Source organism: Muntiacus reevesi, chromosome 18 (assembly GCF_963930625.1).
Source record: "Muntiacus reevesi chromosome 18, mMunRee1.1, whole genome shotgun sequence".
Lineage (NCBI taxonomy): Eukaryota > Metazoa > Chordata > Mammalia > Artiodactyla > Cervidae > Muntiacus > Muntiacus reevesi.
The window spans coordinates 10,982,658-11,004,004 of NC_089266.1; the positions used below are offsets into that span (position 1 = coordinate 10,982,658).

At 43.2% G+C, this 21,347-nt stretch overlaps 1 protein-coding gene across 2 annotated transcripts in view; it reads left to right on the forward strand.

Annotated features, from left to right (window-relative positions):
- RPTOR (regulatory associated protein of MTOR complex 1) overlaps positions 1-21,347 on the forward strand; it is a 314,337-nt gene continuing 292,990 nt past the window's right edge. For both annotated transcript variants that reach the window (XM_065909607.1, XM_065909608.1), the window contains exon 1: positions 1-961. In XM_065909607.1, coding sequence (XP_065765679.1) covers positions 800-961 — 162 coding nt within the window. In that variant the 5' untranslated portion in view covers positions 1-799. The remainder of the gene's footprint in view (positions 962-21,347) is intronic.

The window sequence follows — 21,347 nt, forward strand, 5'->3', positions numbered from 1 at the left end:
TCTTGGCGATATGGCGTCCTCCTTGATGTGCTGATGAGAGGAGTTTCACTGTAGCTTGAAATCAGAGGGCAAAACTCCCCAAACCCAATAAGCCCACATTACCCGTCTTTTCTGCGGCTCTGTGTCGCCTGTCTCTCAAGACTCGTTCTCAAACAAGCGAGAGCCATAGGGCTGGAGGCCAGGACCGGCCAGGCCGCGCGGACCCAGGGCTGAGGAGCCGGCTGCGGGCGAGCACGATGGGCCGGTCCTGGCTCTGGTTGCAGCAGCTCCGGCGAGTGCGCGACCCACAGGGCTGAGAGTGGCTGCAGGAGACCCAAGGCGCTCTGAACCTCATCCCCTCGGCCGAAGATCTCAGCCCAGTCGGCGAACCGGCACCAAGAGCGGGCGGCCTGCCTGTCCTCGGATCGGCTGAGACGTTGGAGGCCGAGAGCAGGGTCATCGTGAGGCCTGGAGTCTCGTACGCCTTTGACAGCTCCGCTCGCAGCCCCTCTGGGAACGGACGACCTCAGAAGCAGCCGGTGGCTTGGGATCTGGGGGCGTGTGTGTGTCTGTGTGGAGCCTCTTGGTTCCCTCATTTCCCACCCTTCTTCCCACCCCCTCCGACTTCCCGCGCAGAGTTAGAGAGAAGAATCTCAGACTTTTTGCCTGAGTGAGGGTCTCCACACCCTCTCCATCCATTTCTTTTTCTACTTCCCCCTTTTCTGTTTCTTATTTCACCCATTCTGGTACACACTAGTTTTCAAGGCTGGAGGTTCTTGAGCGTTTGCTGCCCAGGACTCCTCCACCCCCTCCCCCGCTCATGGAGTCCGAGATGCTACAGTCGCCTCTCTTGGGACTCGGGGAGGAAGATGAGGCTGACCTTACAGACTGGAACCTGCCTTTGGCTTTTATGAAAAAGAGGCACTGTGAGAAAATCGAAGGCTCCAAATCCTTAGCTCAGAGCTGGAGGATGAAGGATCGGGTAAGTGGATAGCGCCTGCGCCCCTTGGACCTAGGTAGTTTTTTCAAGAAAGTTCAGAGCCAGAAGTATGTCCTTGGTAGAGCGGCGATATACTTTCCCAGACACGTGTTGCAGGTCAACTAAAAATCGCGAATCATTTCAGACTCCAGTTTTGGTTGTAAATGGAAAAGGCTGTTTTGGTTAGTAGTTATTCACTGGATAGTGTTAATTAGGTTCAAAGTAAGTTCTAATTCAGACAATGAAAGTTACACAAGTTAGAAAATACAGCGTTGCAAGTATTTACATCCTTTTTTAAAGATATACTTAGTACTGTTAATACTTAGAGAAAAGACAACTTGGGATGTAATATTTGTCCCCACGTGGTAGGTCTACTTTTAGTGGCGAGTTTACTTTTTTTTTTTTTTTTTCGGTCCAAGCTAGGTGGAATGCAGAAGTCTAATATAGTATGCTAGGAAACGAGATTACTGGCAAATGTTCAGCTAGTAACAAATTAATGCAAAGTTATTTTAAAGTTGCAGTGAACTTTACCATAGCCTTCTAAGCAATTTGTCTTGAATCTAGACTTTGCTCCATTTATGTGGTGTCCTGTTACTATTACTTGGAGGCAGAATTTCTCTAATAGTAGAGTATGAGTAGTTGGAACTTGGGTCTAGTAGGGGGTCCTTATGGTGTTGGAATGTGGATAGTGACCCAGGCTGCTAGTAGGAAACAAAGTCAATTTTGTTCAACCACCATCTATTTCCTGGTCTCCAGAGCAAAAGGGTGGGACTGTGTCACCCATACATATTTATAATTTGTCTTTTTGTGTTTTGTTTTCTGCTTCAAGACTGTCTTTATTTACTTGAACTTTTTAGTCTAAGAAGGGTAGTTGGTATTATCATGTAGTGTGCTTGCTCAGGGCCGATGGATATGTTTATATAAGATGCTTGTTTTCAGTATATGATGTTGAACATATTAACGATTACCCTTATGGTAATTCTAGTTATTCAGTCACTAAAGTGCTTCAGTTGTTATTTGGTGTACCTTCAAAAGGTTTGGAGAAGGAAATGGCACTCCATTATTCTTGCCTGGAAAATCTCATGGACAGAAGAGCCTGGTGGGCTACCACCCATGAGGTCGTAAAGAGTCAGACAGGGCTGAGCTCCTGAGCATGCCCAAAAGGTCAGGAAAATCTGTTTCATCCAAAAGTAGTTTAGGGAGTAACAGAGATGGTCATTCGAAAAGATTGTATAAAGTCTGTCTTATTCAGCTTTAGTATTAATTATATGGTTTAAAGCTTTTGTGGTTGCTGTCCATATATGAAAAGATTTATTCTAAAAGTAGCTGTAATCTTTTTTCATTCTAATTGAAGGGCTTTTTTTTTTTTCTGTTGAAATGTAGTTTTCTTTGTTACTCTAAGCCCATGCTTTAAACTGTTCAAAACTGATTAATGGATTTATTTTTGACCTTTTATTTAAAACAATTTGTGAATGATCAGCGTTCCCTGATGTGCTCCTCATAGGTTATTAAGAGGAAGAAAAGTTTTGGGAGTCTGAGTAGTTACTGGGATTGTGACTTAGAGCTAGCCGAGAAAGTATCCAGCCTTTGCAAGTTGTTTAATAAAGAAAAAAATAGCAGCAGCTAACATTTTTTGTTAAATTTCTGAGAACTTGGCATCTGGCCATCCTTATAGTATCTTTTCCCTTATTAGACCCTGAGGGGGCTTTTTCAGTACACTCTACTAGGACAAAGGGTGCAAATCCAAATAATGCTGAGAGTTGAAAGGTAGCATAAAACAGCCAGGTAGAAGGAGATTAATGGCGCAGATTCAGAGATAAATGGCAGCTGAGGTTTGACTCGTTTCTGACTTTCTGGAGGGTGGGATCAGTGGGGCTCCGAAGAGCACAGGGTGCAGCTCAAGGGGCAGCTGAGCCTCGTCAGGTCTCCCTTTCTCTTTCTTTTCTTTGAGAAGCCAGAAAACTTTTTTTTTTAATGTGAAGTTTTCCAATTTTAAAATATTGGAATGACTTCAAATATTAAAAACCATGAAGCAGTGTATTTGTGGGGCTGGCTCTGGCCAAGGGGTACCCATATGTGACTTGGACTCCAAGATTCTAGAACTGTTGAGCATCACTTTCCCTGTGCTGGGATGGTCTCCAGCAGTCTGATGGTGCAGCATTGTCATAAAGCTGCAGGTGTGCGTCCAGTTGTCCTGTATGCGGACCAATGTAGACCACTTCTGGTGCACCATCGATTGCCCTAAATGCAGACTCAGTCATTGCTTTTTCCTGTGATCTGCAGGCAAGTCCACATACTTTTACTGTATATGTATTAGCATTTTCTTGCTGGTGTCCTATTTAGTGGAGTTGTTAAGTGTTCCTAAAATCGACAGCTTTACCAAAGTTGAGTAACAACTCCAAGTTTCTGCTGCTCGGCATTTGGCATCCTCACAGAATTACAGCACACTTTTGTTTGGAATTCCCGCGATCTTGGTGTTAAATCATTTCTGGTTTTCAGATGCCACTATTGTTGCATTTTAATTACTAAGTTACTGTTAGTTCAATACTGTTATTATCAAATTATCAAGTTGTTTTTTGGTTAGTTCTGTGTATTATAAATGTGTATGTGGATCGATGGCATTTTTGACTTGTGATTTTCAAATAAATAGACATATGAATTGCAGTTCAAAAATGAATCATTCATGGACCTATGGCTAAAACAGATTTGTGTAGAACTCCTCAATTTGGGTTTTACTGTGATTCTTCATCTTTATCACAGAGTTCATTTTCCAGAAAGTGGGCATGTGGATATAATTGGTCTCAGATGAATCTTTACCTTGCATGTGTGGGATGGAATCCGGGTACATGAGAGCTACTGCTCTGAAAGAAAACCATCAGCAGACACACTGTACTTGCAAGTGTGCAGGAGACATAGCTATAAAATGATGAAACCATTTCCCAAACCAGTCTTGAGACTTAGTCACCTTGCTTTGTAGCCAAACTTGAATAAACCATGGAGGAAGCTGAGTAGATTACATTAAACTGTTATGTGGACAGTCAAATGTTTAGGCTGTCTTTAGAGCAAGGCAAAGTAGTAATACTTTACAACTCTTTCTTACTTCCTGTTTCCTCTCTTTGAATCCTCTCAATCTATTCCATTTAGACTCTCTTCATGCCACTCAGACCATCCTTCTACACGGTGATTATTTGTTGCTAAATCTAAATGTCCTTCTATATGGTGATTATTTGTTGCTAAATCTAAATGTCACTTCTCTGTCCCTATCTTTTCAACTTCTTGGCAGCATTCCAGGGTGGACCACTCCCTCCATAAAGCTTTTCCCTCACTGGCATCTGTGTCTTCCTGAAACTCCAGGTTTTCCTCTGAGGTCACTAATTGCTCCTCCTCAGACTCCTTTGCTGGTTGACAGCAGTGTGTAGTACCTGGGAACTTGATCTTGGAGATCTCTCTATTCTGTATGCCCTTCGCTAGCTGATCTCATCTAGTCTCATGGTTTTATGTGCCGTCTACATGCCTTGACCCTTGACTCCTGTCTCAGGTACTTGGCTGCCCGCTTTGCTTTGGTTTTCTCCATCACAACACACTGCCATCACCACCCACTCAGTTGTTTCAAGCTATACATCTGGAATTTATCCGTAATTATTTCCTCTTCCTCTCCTCTTTGTACAATCCATTTCATCAGTAGGACCTGTCAACTTTGCCTCCAGGGTGTATTCTGTATTGGACCACCTCATTTTGTCTCCAGTGCTCTGAGCCCAGTCCAGGCAATTACCATGTTTCATCTGGACAGCTAGAATCATGTCCTGACTGGTCTTCTGGTGTCTTCTCTTGCCCTACAATTTACTTAAAAAAAAAAAAATTATTTATTTATTTATTTATTTTTGGTCGTACTGGGTCTTCGTTGCTGCATGCAGAATTGGTTGTGATGAGCAGGGGCTACTCTTTGTTGCGGTGCACAGGCTTCTCATTGTGATGCCTTCTCTTGTTGCGGAACGCGGGCTCTAGGGCATTCAGGCTTCAGTATTGCGATGCAGCATGTGGAATCTTCCTGGACCAGGAATGGAACCAATGTCCCCTGCATTGGCAGGTAGATTCTTAACCGCTGGATCACCAGGGAAGTTCGACAACTCATTCTTCACCTGGTGGTCAGAGGGATCTTGTTAAAGTGTAAATCAGATCTCGTCACTTCCTTACTAGGCCTCTCCCTGACTTCCTAGTCCTTGGAGTAGAACAGAGAAGCCACCCTGGTTCACAGAGCTTCATAATCTGGCCCCACCTGCCTTTTCTGCTTCTTGAATGGAAAGGCCTGGAATGTTCTTCCATCTCACCTTTGCACACTTGGTTCCTTGTGGTTTGTAGCCAGCGTCTAGGTCACTTTCTCAGAGACCTTCCCTGATCACCCCATCTTAAGCAGCTCCCCAGTGACTCATGATCTATCTTTATGTCCCTGATTGCCCCATCTTAAGCAGCTCCCCAGTGGCTCATGATCTATCTTTATGTCTCTGATATTTTTCTTCATACCCCACCCGCAGAAATAAGCTTTTTATCATAAAGCAAAGACCTTGTCTCTGCTGTCATAGAGGATGGTGCTTGGCATACAGTAGCATTGCAGTAAAAATGTACTGATGAGGGGCTTCCCTGGTGGCTCAGTGGTGCAGAATCTGCCTGCCAATGCAGGAGATTTGGGTTTGATCCCTGATCTGGAAAAATCCCACATGCCACGGAGCCACAAGCCTGAGCGCCACAACTATGGAGCCTGGTCTCTGGAGCACACAAGTGGCAGCTACTGAGCCCACTTGCCGTAGAGCCCGTGCTCCGAAACAGGAGATGCCACCGCAGAGAACCCACCTGGCTCACCACAACTAGAGAAAAGCCCAAGTAGCGACGAAGGCCACAAACAGCCAAAATAAATGAATAAATTTAAAAATAAAATTATTTTTAAAAAGTACTGGTGAAAAAATGAATTGCTCACAAAGGGCTTTCACATAAATTATGTCTTTTAAGACTCAATAGCAGGGATTGTTACCTCCATGTGATTGTTGAGGAAACAGGCTTGATTAATAGGCTGGCCTGCAGGGACATCGTTTCAGGGCTCCAACAGAGAAAGTGAAATCTGAGAAACAAAGCCCAGGTAAAAAGAAACAACCAAAACTGTATCACAGTGCTTCCACTCCACTGGAAGACTCCTGCTCAGAGACCAGGGAGTCTGAAACAAAAGCATGTTGGGAAGATGAGGGGGGCGGTGGCGCGGGGATACAGACACAGTGCACTAGCCAGCAGAGTGGTAACGGATGATGATGCTGATGTCACAGCCTAGCTGTCCTCACGGTGTGCTCGCCTGGGTTCCTGAGGCAGCGCTGTTATCAGTGTTGGCTTAGTGGTCTTTTCCTCATGTTGACAGAGCATTGATGGTGCAGAGGTGATGGTGGGTGAAACTGCTGGTGTCTGAGCTCGAATCCAGACGGTGTCAGACTGTGCTGGTGGTTATTGTTTTCTTCATTGCCATGCACTCGCAGTTAAAAAAGCTTCCAGTTTCACTTCAGAATGCCCTTCATAAAGCATTAAAATGATTAATTTTCTTAAATCTTGGCTCTTTAGCACACACCTCTTTAATCTTAGGCTTGGTTGTTGGAGGAAGAGCATCTGCAGTTGCTGTCGCCACCAGCCCTGGCCTTTCCTGGAACACAAGCTGTACCTGGAGGAGGCTGGCAGGCTGGCCTTGCCCGGTCAGGCTTGGGTTCTGGCAGATAGTTTCTCAAAGACAAACTGAGTTAGCTTCACTTCAAGAAAAGCAACTGACAGAATTTGTTGCCAGTGGTAAGATTTGAGCTCTCAAGTGAAAATTAGAGTTTCAGAACACCTGTATCCACCATTGTGTGGTTCCCAGCTTCCCAGTAGGTGAAGATGTTTCTGATGAGATGATGGGAGTGCTAATGAATACAGTTTGCTTTTATATTGAAGAATGAAATGTGTTTGACATTTGGAACATCTGCATAATTCAGTGAACTGATATTTTCAAGTGACCGATTCATGATATTATAAAATCATCCATGGGTAAAAGATCCAAAGTTGGGCCAATGGATTTTAACATAATAGAGTGTGAAAAGTCATGGCTGTGGTTTTGGGTAGATTACATTTTCTACTTTCTATTCTATTCAGATAGATTGCAGTAGACCTTTAAGAAACTACCAAATACTTAGTTTTGACATAATATCAAAGAAGAATATGTCCAATTATTTGGTTATTCTGATACTCCTGCCCTTTCCAATGATGTTTCATTTTTAGTCCATATTTTTCTCACGTACTTCAAACAAAACAACATATCACAACAGATTGAGTACAGAATGTGAGAGGTCAGCTGTTTTCTATTAAGGCAGACATTAAAGAGATGTGCAGAAAACAATGTCACTTGTCTCACAATTTTTTAAAAATAGTTATTTTTCATATAAATATTGAAAAAGTAATAAGTATAATTTTTAAATAAATTAGCAATGAAATATATTATTCTTTTTTTCTTTTTTTCCCCCTGGTTTTAGCCTCTAAGATTGAAAATACTGATAAGTGTTACTCAAATAAAAAGCTCTTTGAAAGTCTTAGTAATCTTTAAGAGTAGTTAGATGTCCTGTTATCAAATGTTTGAGACTTGTTAGTGTAGTTAAAAGAAAGTGGGCATCAAACTTAAACTAGGAAGAAGGCTTGAGGTATTAGATGGTTGGCCAACAATACCAAGCTTGACCAGAAATCAGGGGACAGACTTGAAAGGGATCTGGTACACTCTCCATCCTCTGAGCTTGTGGAGAGCCTTTGCGACTGTGAAGGCATTTGTCTTATGTCTAGTCCTTTAGACAGGGTTAGGGCCTCCTGTTGCCCCAGACTTCTAGTGCGCGTCCTGCAGGGAGACACACTGCCACCCACCCAGGATGGCTTTGTTCTGTGAGCGCAGGAGAATGGGTCCAGTGGGTTGAGCGGAGGTAGGTGGTAGAAGGTGGAAACTTCACTTCAGCTCAGTGGAGGTTTATTATTCACTTAGTGGGCTATACCATACCTTGGTGTCTGGTAGGACAGACAGATGTCAATACCAGATTATAATACACGGTGTATTTGCAGGGAAGGGGGCCATGGTTATCTCGAAAGCCTTGAGTGTATTTAAATAAGTAAATCATTTGCATTGAACTGCATTTTTGAAAACAGATAAATTAGTCAGGTTGACCCAGCATTAAACTCACTGTTGATGTATTTGCTGATAGAAGCTGCTTAAGGATTTAAGCAGGGGAATGTCAGACGTAGATCTGTATTTTGAAAGGTCTTTTTGACTGTGGGTGGAGTGGAGGGTCTGGAGGTGGAATCACCAGCTGGGGAGGGGAGCAGGGTAATCCAGGTGAGAGCCAGTGGATTACTGGAGGAGGCAGTGGCAGGGGGGTGGAGGACAGGGTGGGGCAGGTAGCTAGAATCAAGGGAGTCTGGTTCTGATGTGGGGGCAAAAGGGGGTGGGGTTTATGTCAGTCCCTCTCTCACTTTGCATTTGAAGTGTATGAACTTTTGTTGGCATTTGTCGTGTGAGACTGAGGAGCTCCAAAGGGACTTCTACATAGATATTTTTTCACCTGCTTTAAAAAATGTGCCATTTTCCATTTTGAACAACGTGCTGTGCTGTGGAAGTTGCCTGAAATGGATGAGGATGTTTCTGCCTCATTATCACCTTGTGGAATTCTAAAGCTAGAGTTCTAACAAAATCCATGTGGCTTACATATAGAGGGTGTCCTCCAGGTGTCTGACTGTCTTCTTTTTGTTCAGAAGCCATTAAAGTGCTTTGAACATCCACCATGCTTGTTTCCGTGGAGCTCAAGGTGGATCCTGTTTTCTTTTTGCAAGTCTAGTTAAATACACAGAAAAGGCCATTCCAGTAAATGTATGGCATGATATGTTAATGCTTTAATCATGTTCTTGAACCTTAAACTTGCCCAGTACGTTCAACTCTGCAGAGAAGGTTGTGCCTTTAGAACAAAAGGGGAGACAGGTGAGAAGAGACAGCCAGTGACAGGTGTGGTTTCCAGGTGGATTATTGTGACTAGCTTGTTTTTTTCTTTTTTGATATAATTTCACACAGAACAATCACGAGAGTAGTGTAATGAATTCCTATGTACCCTTACCCAGATTCACCAGTTTTCACATCTTGCCTCATTTACTCTTCTCTACTTATAAATGCGAATATGTAACTCTTTCCCCCGAATTATTGAAGAGTAAGTTGGGAAAGATAGAAGGTAGGAGGAGAAGGGGCGACAGAGGATAAGATGATTGGATGGCATTGCCAACTCAATGGACAGGAATTTGAGCAAACTCTGGGAGATGGTGAAAGAGAGGGAAGCCTGGCATGCTGCAGTCCATGGGGTTGCAGGGAGTTGGTCACTACTTAGCAACTGAACAAATTGGAGATGGTGCTCTTTTATGCCTTACTGTGTGTGTCTCCTAAGAGCAAAGGACATCATCTTACGTAAACATAGGACAGTTGTAAAAATCAGAACATTTGTCATTGATATAATACTATTATTAATCCAGTTCACATTAAAATGTTGTGGTTTGCTCCTTTATCAGCCATTTCTGCCCCTCCCGCCTCCAGGTTCACTCATTGCCTTAGAAGTCTCATCTGTTTAGCCTCCTTTAATCTAAAGGAGTTTCTTAGGCTTTCTTAGAGTTCCTTGACCTTGACATTTTTTTATTGTCTTAAAATATAGATAATATGGAATTTATCATTTAAACCATTTTTAAGGCTACAGTTATTAAGTACATTGTTCAGCCATCACCAGCGTCCATCTCCAGAACTTTCTCATCTGCTCTGTCCCCATTAAACACTAACTCTCCCTCTCCCTCCCCCAGCACCTGGTAACCATCATCCTACTTTCTGTCTCTGAATTCGGTGACCTTGACATTTTAAAAGAATACAGGCAGATATTTTGTGGAACATTCTCAGGTTTCCTATTCCATTGTGGAATGTCCTGATATTTCCCAGTACTCAGATTCATGTTACACATTTTGTGTGAGGATGCTGCTGAAGTCATGTGGTTTTTCCTCAGCATCATTATCAGAAAGCACACCCTGTTGCTTGGTCCCAACCTTATTACTGTTATTCACTTGGCCCATCCCTGTCATCGCTTATTTTCTTGCCTAGCAAGGCCTCTTCACATCATTGTCAGTGGCCTTGGATGTACCAGGCTTGAACATTCCTTAGCTTTTTGGCACAAAAAAGATGTGCCAAGATGTTGATGTTGAGCCTGAGATGTTCCAGTCTCATCGTGTATTTTCCCTGCCTCAGCTCTGGAATCAGCCTTTTCTCCAATGATCCTCAGTTCCTTTTGGTGGAAAACAGAATTCAGATGCGAGACCTGGCACCAGGTCTGGCATTGCTACTGATGTGCCATTGTTTGCAGGCTGCCTCAGCAGAGATGTCGGGTGGAGGCATCCATGTCTGTCTGGATTTATTGCTTACTTACTGCTGTGCATTGTACCGTGATGTACACAGGTGATTACCAGTGGACCCCGTCTCCTCTGTCCCTCTTTTCAGGTTTGTTACTTCCTTCCCAGCAGTGAGAACCTGGCTCCTTCGTCCTCACTCAGTCATTTGTTGGCTGGAATGCACAGAGGGGCGTTTGATAACCCATAGCGCTTGGGGAAGCACACTTATTAACCTAGAGGTTAATGTTACTTACATTATTGTTTGAGGCAGACTGTACATACATTGAAATGCATAAATCCTAACTACCAGTGTATGCTATCCAAAAGCAACCTACAGGGCTTCTCAGTGTTTTGTGGGGAAATAATTGTTCTTATGAGCACTTTGTACCATTTACATACATGGCACTGAGCCTGGGGTTGTGTGGGATCTGAGGAGACAGAAGACGTGGGTGTGGCCCCTTGAGGAATTTTATCTTGTTTTCTAGAGAAAACACAACACAGTAATTATGTATCCTCACTTGAGTAACAAAGTAGTGATTTAAGGACTTCTGCTCACTAGACATTTAGGTGGTGTCTGTATGTCCAAGGTATTGGGTGGGCTGAGCCCTGCTCTGTGTGCAGTAGGGGGTTGCTGACGGGGGCGGGGGAAGTGTGTGCAGGTCAGATGGTGAGGATGCAAGGAGGGGCAAGCATGGTAAAGTCTCCAAAACTGGTTTAAATAATTCAGTGATTCAGCGAATATTTATTAAGGGCCTCTATGTGCCAGATACAGTGCTTGGTGTTGGTGATTCATTGGTGAATAACTCCTGCTTTTAGGGAGTTCACCAGTTTATTGGGGAAGATGGGCTGGGGTGGTGGTGACTGAGTGCAGAGTGGGGAGAAAGTCTTCTGGAAGGCCGTCAGTACATGAAAGAGACAGAAAGGAAAGAAGAAAGGAGGGGGTAGGGGGGAGGGCAGAGAAGGGGGAGAGTGGGAGGGAGGGCAGAGGTGTGTCGAGGTGGGGAGGGGAGAGAGCCTGTCTTTGGGTAGTGCTTCGCTCCATTCTCCCCAAGGCAATGCCCCAGCTCGCACTGTAGCCCCAGCTGGAGCTAGGGAGATGCCATTGAGATGCCTAGGCAGCCTCCAGTGCTCCCTGGAGCAAGGCTTGATCGCACCTGGCCATTGACTGGCTACAGGAGGCAACAGAATGACTTGCTGGTTTCAGCTGGATGTATTAATAGGAGGGAGAGGAATGAGCCACTGCCAGCATTCAGGAGGGAAAGAGTGGCTGTGGAACTTGGAGAAAGTTTTCCTTAAAGAATGTTTCAGTGGGAAATATTGAAAGCGATGCATCAGTGGTTCCCAACCTCTTGTCCCCATGGTGTCTGGCCTTCATCCATCCCCGCTGCACCCCTTGTCCCCATGCCCAAGGGTGTTGGTGATGAGCTGTGCACAGTGAATTCTGTTCAGTTTGGTGTTTTCTAGTGTGGCTCTTCTTTTACCTTTAGAACTTTGTACCCTGTTTCTGCTGTTGTTAACATCTTACATTAAGATTGTACACTCATCATAGCTAATGAATCAACATTGATACATTATTATCAACTAAAGTCTCTCTGTAATTTATTTGGATTTCCTAAGTTTTTACCTATTATCTTCTTTCTGCTTCAGGATCCCACCTGCGATGCCACATTACATTCGTCATCACATTTCCTTAGGGTCCAAGGAAATGTGACAATGAAATGTAATGATGGTCTCTCAGTTTTGGATGACCTTGACAGTTTATAGCAGTTTATAGCAGTACTGGTCAGGGATTTTGTAGACTATCCCTCTGTAGGAATTTGTTTGATGTTTTTCTTATGATAAAACTGGGGTTATAGGTTTTGGAGAGGAAGATCACAGAGGGAAAGTGCTCTTCGCCTCATATCACATCAGAGGTCCATGCACTCAACATGACTTATTACCGTTGCTATGACTTTCGTATGGGCCAAGGTCCTGTTGGTCAGGTGTCTCCACTTGATATCCCCTCCCCACCCTCATCCTGCTCTCTTTGGAAGGAATTTACTGTGCCCAGCCCACACTTAAAAGGGGAGGAGAGTTGTGCTCCATCTCCCTAAGGGCATACATTAACTGAAATTTTTCTGTATGGGAGACTTATCTATTCTTCCCCATTTATTAATCTGTTCAATCATTTACTTAATATCAGTATGGACTCATAGATATTTATTTTGTCCTCTGGGTTATAATCCACTGCTGTATTTTGTTGCTCCATCTTTGGCCAGTGAAAGCTCTTTCAGTTGGCTCCTGCACTGCTTTAACAAAGTCCCACTGTGGTGGAAATTTTTTTTTTTAAGTACCTAATTTACTCTTGAGAAACCTGTATGCAGGTCAGGAGGCAACACTTAGAACTGGACATGGAACAACAGACTGGTTCCCAATAGGAATAGGAGTACGTCAAGGCTGTATATTGTCACCCTGCTTATTTAACTTATATGCAGAGTACATCATGAGAAATGCTGGGCTGGAAGAAGCACAAGCTGGAATCAAGATTGCTGGGAGAAGTATCAATAACCTCAGATATGCAGATAACTCTACCCTTATGGCAGAAAGTGAAAATGAACTAAAAAGCCTCTTGATGAAAGTGAAAGAGGAGAGTGAAAAAGTTGGCTTAAAGCCTAACATTCAGAAAACTAAGATCAAGGCATCTGGTCCCATCAGTTCATGGCAAATAGATGGGGAAACAGTGGAAACAGTGTCAGACTTTAATTTTCTGGGCTCCAAAATCACTGCAGATGGTGATTACAGCCATGAAATTAAAAGACACTTACTCCTTGGAAGGAAAGTGATGACCAACCTAGATAGCATATTAAAAAGCAGAGACATTACTTTGCCAACAAAGGTCCATATGGTCAAGGCTATGGTTTTTCCAGTGGTCAGGTATGGATGTGAGAGTTGGACTGTGAAGAAACCTGAGCGCTGAAAAATTGATGTTTTGAACTGTGGTGTTGGAGAAGACTCTTGAGAGTCCCTTGGACAGCAAGGAGATCCAACCAGTCCATCCTAAAGGAGATCAGTCCTGGGTGTTCATTGGAAGGACCGATGCTGAAGCTGAAACTCCAGTACTTTGGCCACCTCATGGGAAGAGTTGAGTCATTGGAAAAGACCCTGATGCTGGGAGGGATTGGGGGCAGGAGGAGAAGGGGACGACAGAGGATGAGATGGCTGGATGGCATCACCGACTCAATGGACATGGGTTTGAGTAAACTCCGGAAGTTGGTGATGGACAGGGAGGCCTGGCATGCTGCGATTCATGGGGTCACAAAGAGTCAGACATGACTGAGCGACTGAACTGAACTGAACTGAATTTACTTTCTGGAGCACGGGATGCTCCAGACTCATCTTGTACATTTCCTGCCTCAGTTCTAAATTTAGGTGTTATTTCAAGGAACCCTGGTTCCCCTTATTGGAGGATGGTGTTAGAGACCAAGATCTGGTGCTGGGTGTGTTCATTGCTGCTGGGGTGTCACTACTTTTAGGTCCTCTCAGGTGACAGAGCAAAGAGATAAATGTGTATATACACACATCTGTAAACATTTCTGTATGTAACCATCTCTATTTGTGTTAAGCTAAACATGCATTTGCAGTGATATCTTCAGATCTAATTGGTTTTGGTTTTTAAAAAAATTTCTGTTGTTACTATAAATCTGGAACCAAGAGGTTAGTAACGTAAGGTGAAGTCAGAGAACAGTGTGCTTCTGGAGGAAAGATAATGAAGGTGTGTGTACCAGGGAGGGTTTGTTACGTAGCACAAACTTCATAAATATTTGTTGCATGACAGAGCTAGAGCCCTTGGTGACTTTTGTGAGCGATGACTCAGTTGAATAGAAAATTTTGTGGAAGCTGAACTTCTGGGGAATAGTTATCAAGGAGGTGGGGGGAGAGTGAGGCAGTGGTCACAGAGCAAGGGTTTGGGAGGAGAGAAGTAGGGGCAGCAGCAGACAGATGTTTGCAAGGCAGAGGAGCCTACAGAGGGGAAGATAGAAGGTGGTAGAAAGAGGCCAGGAATGGGAGATAGTGAGGTCAGAAGCTATGCTGCTCCCACTTTATGGCTTTACAGTTTCTGAGCTTTTTTTCCCACATGGATCTAGTTTACTTATTCCTGACAACACCCCTCGCAGGCATCTGTTGTTACCTGAGTGAGCCAAGGCCACTTAGAGGGGGCAGGCAACCCCATAGAATTCCTGAGCTGCTGAGGAGCTGAGCCAGGAGTCCAGGCCCCAGTGTGACAACTGTGGAGCCAGGCTTCCGCCTTGCTTCTCATTCCATTGGCAGGACAGCCTTAGGTGAGATTTCTCATTGGGTTAAAGTCCCACATTATGGAGACTCAGAAAATCTTGATGGACTTCTAAAAATTGGACAGGCAGTGGAGGTTTTATCTAAGAGAAAGGACTTTGGTGTCAGAGTGACCTTGGCCCAAGCTGGTTCCTTTTCTAACTCTCTGTTTTTGGTGTAGATTTTAGTGTTTTGCTTTGTAAAGTGGGTCTAAGGCTCCCTGCCTCGTGGTGGTGTGTTACATGGATTCAGTGTGACCCGGTCGGTGAGGCGGGAGGACTCTGGGGCTCATAGCTGGGCTCGGTGTTTGAGGGGCAGCCTGCACGGCTGTGGTTTCTGTCCATGTGCTCCTTACTGCGCGGCTGCTAAGGAGAGCCATCGCCTTCTGTTGGTGGCGCAGATGTTGCATGTGATTGACTATTTGGAAGAAAAGGAGCAGAAATTTTGCCTGTCAAGACAGGGAGCTACGCCTGCTGTTCTCATCAATTGGTAAGGGGTACAAGTGGTTCAGGTGACTGCCATCCTAAGAGGAGCGCCAAAGTAGGCAGACTTAGCTCCCCTTCTTTTTAAAAATGCTTTTGTACCAACCCCGGCCCCTCTCCCAAGTTAAAATGGGATCTCTCCTCTAAGATCCATGCTCTACCTGAATGTGTTTATGTGAGGTTCTGGTAAATGTTGTAGTTTATAAAAAAACTAGACTTTATGACATATGTCCCATAAATCACGGTTTGTGAACACTACAGAAAATGAAGTGATTCTTGCAAACCATCATGGTAACATTAGGGTTTCAATAATAGCTCACACATTTTTTTTCCTGACATCAAATTCATTTCATTCAGAATGAGCATTCTCATAAAAACAATTCTCAGAATCTACCAAATCAGACTGGGAAGCTGAGGTCATTACTGTTCCCTTCTTTCTAGTAAGGGTGCTCTGAAGATGAAATGCTTTATTTCTGCATTATGTGGCCTGTGAGGCAAACTGCTGTGTTTAACAGACGCCACTGTGGGAAATTCTCTGGACAGTTGCTTGCCTCACAGCCTTTTGCTGCTGATACCGTCCTTGACTCCTGCTCTCTGCTGCCTTCCCATGGGTAGGCTCACTGGCCTAGTGCTGTCCCGGGTTCCAGGATAAATGAGTAGAAAGTGCTTCAGCTCTCCAGGGGCCTCACTGGGAGTGGGCTTTGGGGGTTGGCCCCAAAGCCTGGCTCTGACCGCTGGACTTTGGAACTGTGTCTGGGATGCATTTCCTGGGACCTGCATTTGGCCCTTTGTCTCCAGTGCTGATCCGTTCCTCTACTCTGTTCAGTGACTCCCTGCTCTCACACAGCCTCAGCTTTTGTTACTAAGTTCCAGAGCTCAGGTCCCTGTGTGAGTTCTGGTTTGCTTCAGATTCTTTTGAATTTTGGTTTTGGGCACCTGATCGGCTCTCCCTTCCTGGGTTTGCGTGGGTCTTGCAACACAGGGTATGGAGTGATGCCCTGAGCGGTGTGGGGCTCCCCATGGCTGTGTCTCCCGCAGATGCACTCCAGAATTCCAGGTGCCAGAAGCGGGCCTGGAGGTTGACTTATTCTTCTTACACCTTGCCCACCTCCCTCACATTCACCTGGTCCTGCTGTGGGGAAGGAAGGTGCTGACCATGAGCCCCTTGCTCTGCCCTTGTTTATTGCAAGCTGTCCCAGGACATGCTTGTTTGTGGATGATTCCCTAGTGCCCTCTCAGTGTCTTGCGTTACTGTGTTTAAGTTTGAGGCAGTGGATCCTACCTTATGATCTGTTTTTTTACCTTATTAAAATTGCTGATAGTTTTCACTTAACTAAATATATTTTCACTTAAATGAATATATGTGAGAAATGCCAGAATGTCCCTGACGATGTTGATATTTTTTTCTTTGAGAAAAATTTCATGCTAATTAGATTGGTTGATTCTATAGGTTATTTTTTCTTCATTTTAAATGGCATAACTTTATGGAATTGTCTTTATGAAATTATGAGCCTATTTTAAATTTAGGAATAGTAAATCTAAGCAAATGTAAAAATGTGGAATTTTAAGATTATCCCAATTTTCTACAAGACTATTCATTACAGCATTCATTCATTCATTTACTTAGTCTGTATTTATTGAGTGCCTGCAAATAACCTAATAGCCATCAATAGAGAACTGATTAGTTAACTTTTGGTGATAAACTAGACTTCCATGCGGCTAGTACACACAGTGAAATAATTCTTTGTGTGCTGTTATGGGAAAGTTTCTAAGATATATTATTAAATTAAATCCCACACACATACTAAAAAAAAAAAAAACAACCCAAGACACTGAGCAGGCTATTTGGTATGATCCTATTTGTGTTTGTGTTTTTAAGAAGCCATTTTATATATATACACACACACATATATAAAAATAAATGCTTATCTATGTAGAAATATATGGAAAAGTTACACAATTAAGGACAGGGGTGGGAGATAGGGATCAGTAGAGTTATATTTATAAAAGCTTATATTTTCCTGTACTTAATTATTGAATCCTTCTGCATAGTTATTTTACTGTTATCTGAAAAAATGATTATCCTTATGATATAGCCTCTGTGGGCCTGTTAGCTATATCTCTTTGTTTTATTTTTGGGGGTTCTAGTTCTAAGGTTTGCAATATTACATCTTTAACTTATTGCATTGTACCTCAAATACAGTACACCTCTTCACATGTGAGTTTAAGAACCTGACAATAGGGTGCTTCTGTCCCCCATCCTTTTGCTGTTCACTCATACATACTTCCAGATGTTCAAGCTGGTTTTAGAAAAGGCAGAGGAACCAGAGATCAAATTGCCAACATCCGCTGGATCATCGAAAAAGCAAGAGAGTTCCAGAAAAACATCTATTTCTGCTTTAGGACTACGCCAAAGCCTTCGACTGTGTGGATCACAATAAACTGTGGAAAATTCTGAAAGAGATGGGAATACCAGACCAACTGACCTGCCTTTTGAGAAACCTGTATGCAGGTCAGGAAGCAACAGTTAGAACTGGTCATGAAACAACAGACTGGTTCCAAATCAGGAAAGGACTACGTCAAGGCTATATATTGTCACCCTGCTTATTTAACTTATATGCAGAGTACATCATGAGAAATGCTGGACTGGAGGAAGCACGAGCTGGAATCAAGATTGCTGGGAGAAATATCAATAACCTCAGATATGCAGATAACACTACCCTTATGGCAGAAAGTGAAGGTGAACTAAAAAGCCTCTTAATGAAAGTGAAAGAGGAGAGTGAAAAAGTTGGCTTAAAGCTCAACATTCAGAAAACTAAGATCAAGGCATCCAGTCCCATCACTTCATGGGAAATAGATGGGGAGACAGTGGAAACAGTGTCAGACTTTATTTTTTGGGGGCTCCAAAATCACTGCAGATGGTGATTGCAGCCATGAAATTAAAAGACACTTACTCCTTGGAAGGAAAGTGATGACCAACCTAGATAGCATATTAAAAAGCAGAGACATTACTTTGCCAACAAAGGTCCATCTAGTCAAGGCTATGGTTTTTCCAGTGGTCATGTATGGATGTGAGAGTTGGACTATAAAGAAAGCTGAGTGCCGAAAAATTAATGTTTTTGAACTGTGGTGTTGGAGAAGACTCTTGAGAGTCCCTTGGACAGCAAGGAGATCCAACCAGTCCGTCCTAAAGGAGATCAGTCCTGGGTGTTCATTGGAAGGACTGATGCTGAAGCTGAAACTCCAGTACTTTGGCCACCTCATGGGAAGAGTTGAGTCATTGGAAAAGACCCTGATGCTGGGAGGGATTGGGGGCAGGAGGAGAAGGGGACGACAGAGGATGAGATGGCTGGATGGCATCATCGACTTGATGGGCATGAGTTTGAGTAAACTCCAGGAGTTGGTGATGGACATGGAGGCCTGGCTTGCTGCAATTCATGGGGTCACAAAGAGTCAGACACGACTGAGCAACTGAACTGAACATACATTCTACTTATACATGTTATAAACCCCCGACTACATTGTTGTTATTTTTAAAAAATAATTATCTTTTAATGAAATTTGATAACTGAGAACATTTTTTATATTTACTTATGTTCAGTCCCCAGCCTTCATTGCTCTGTGTAGTTCTGAGTTTGAATCTGCTGTCATTTTTCTCCTCTCTGAAGAGTGTTACTTGGGTCCCCTGCCAATACATTTTTTCAGCTTTTATTTGTGTAGAACTGTCCTTATTTCATCACGATTTTTGAAGGATGTTTTCACTGGATATAGAGTTCTAAGTTGACTTTGCTTCTTCAGCACTTTGAAGATGCTCTCTTGTGGTCAGGTCTGCCTTGATCCTGATGAGAAGTGTGCTCTAGTCTTATTTTTGCCCCCCAGGATGTAATGTGTCTTTTTCTCTCCTGCTGCTTTTCAGATTTTTCTCTTTATCTTTGGAATTTAGCAGTTTGATTATGATGCTCGTTGGTGTAGTTTTCTTTATGATTAGCCTGCTTGTAGTCCCCTGAGATTCTTGATTTGGTGAAAACTATAAAACTACAGCTCAATCTTCCAGAGTTCCAGTTACATTTATCTTAGATCCTTCATGTTGGTCCATGAGGCTTTCTCCCGACTCATACCTTTTTTCCCTTCTCTTTGTTTTAATTTGGATCATTTTTATTTCAGTGTCTTCAAGTTCTCTCAGTCTGTTATTTTGAATTGTCTAATATGTTGTTAAACCTACCCAATGTAGTCGTCCCCCCCACCCCCCACTTTTTTTAGCCATACTGCGCAGCTTATGGGATCTTAGTTCCCTAACCAGGGGCTGAACCTGTGCCTCCTGCATCCTAACCACTGGACTGCCAGGGAATTCCCACCCCTGTGACTCAAATGGTAAAGAATCTGCCTGCAGTGTGAGAGACCTGGCTTCCACCCCTGGGTTGGGAAGATCCCCCAGAGGAGGGCATGGCAATCCAGTCCAGTATTCTTGCCTGGAGAATCCTCATGAACCGAGGAGCCTAGTGGGCTATGGTCCAGGGGGTCACAAAGAGTCTGACACCACTGAGCCGCTAAGCACAGCACACAATGTATTAATAGGTTTTGTTTTGATATTTTGTTTTTCTTTTCTAGAACTTCTACTTGGGTCTTTTTTATAGTTTGTTATTTCTCTCTACTTTGTGTTCATGTTTTCCTCTAAATCCTTGAACAAATTAATTTCATTGTTAATATATTGTTTTAAAACTCTTGTCTGTTCTTTCCATCGTCACTGTTATTTCTGGGTCTGTTTGTCTGGATTGATTTTCTTTTGCATATGGATCACATTTTCCTGCTTTTACTTACATCTGGTAATTTTTGATGGGATGTTGGACACAGCGAGTGTTATGTTGTTGAGAATCTGTATGTTACTGTCTTCATTTAAATAGTGTTGAGTTTTGTTGTGGAAGGAAGTTAATTTACTAGTGTATCAGCTTCATTATTTCAGGGGTTGTTTTCTGTCTTTGTTAAAGCAAGTCTAGATCAGCGGTTGGCAAAAATAAGACCCACTGCTTGTCTTTGTATATAAAGTGTTTTGGAACACAGCTATGTTGTTTATGTATTGTCTACATCACTTTTGTGCTTTGGTGACAAACTTAAGTAGTTGAACAGAGACTGTGTGGCCCGCAAAGCTTAAAATACTTACCATCTGGCCCTTTACAGGAAAAATTGGATGACCCCCTTGTAGAGAAGCCTTTGCTCTGAGTCTGTTCTAGCCCTATGCCTGAGATGTGGCTGTCTTTCTGGGTCAATGTTTTGAGTGGTCAGTGAGGCCTCTTCGTTCTGACTTACCAGAACTTGAATGTTTCCCACCCTCATGCAGTAGTTGTTCTTTGCTCAGCCTCCTAGAGTCTTGCTGACTGGGACACAAGTGACCCCGGGTAGATTTCTGGAGCACCGTTTCTTGGGCCTACCAATTCCAGCTTCACAGACTCTGATCTCTGTCTCAAGCTCTGATCTCTGTCTCCTCAGCTCATTGATTCTACCTTTCCCCATTTGGGGCCATGTCTATCCACACAGAAAGCTCAGTGATCACGAGGCTCACCTTATTTGCTTTCTTTCTCAGGGACCACATTCCTGTACTGCATGTACTTTAATGTCTGAAAAAGTGTTTTTCTTATGTTTTCTCCAGCTTTCTAGTTCTGTATGGTGAGAGGACTGGTCTGTAACTGGTTACTCCCTCTTTCCAGGAAGGGGTGGCTCCCTGGGAAGAGCCAAGAAAGACTGGAGGTGTTGGGGAGACTGATGATGTGGATTAGATCACCTTTTATTCAGTGGAGTATTAGTTGATAGTTGATTTGTTATAATTAATAAATTGTTAGGTGTGTAGTTGTTCTTTTACCCAATGTTATTTTTCAACCAGTGGAATTTTACTTTTCAGTTTAAACAGGGCATTAAAATTTAAGATTACATTGTATCAAGTTGATAGTACAGATTAACTGCTGCTGAGAGTTGAGCTTGCCTGATCCCTGGACAGGTAATTTACAAGTCTGGGTTTAGAGTCCTCCTTTCTCTGATAGAAACAATTACATTTCACTTGGGCTTTATAAAGCCAGGTAGGTCGGAGGTTGAAACTGAAATAATTGTTAAACATGTAAGAGGATTTAAGAATAAAATCCTTTCCTGTTTTGGTGTTA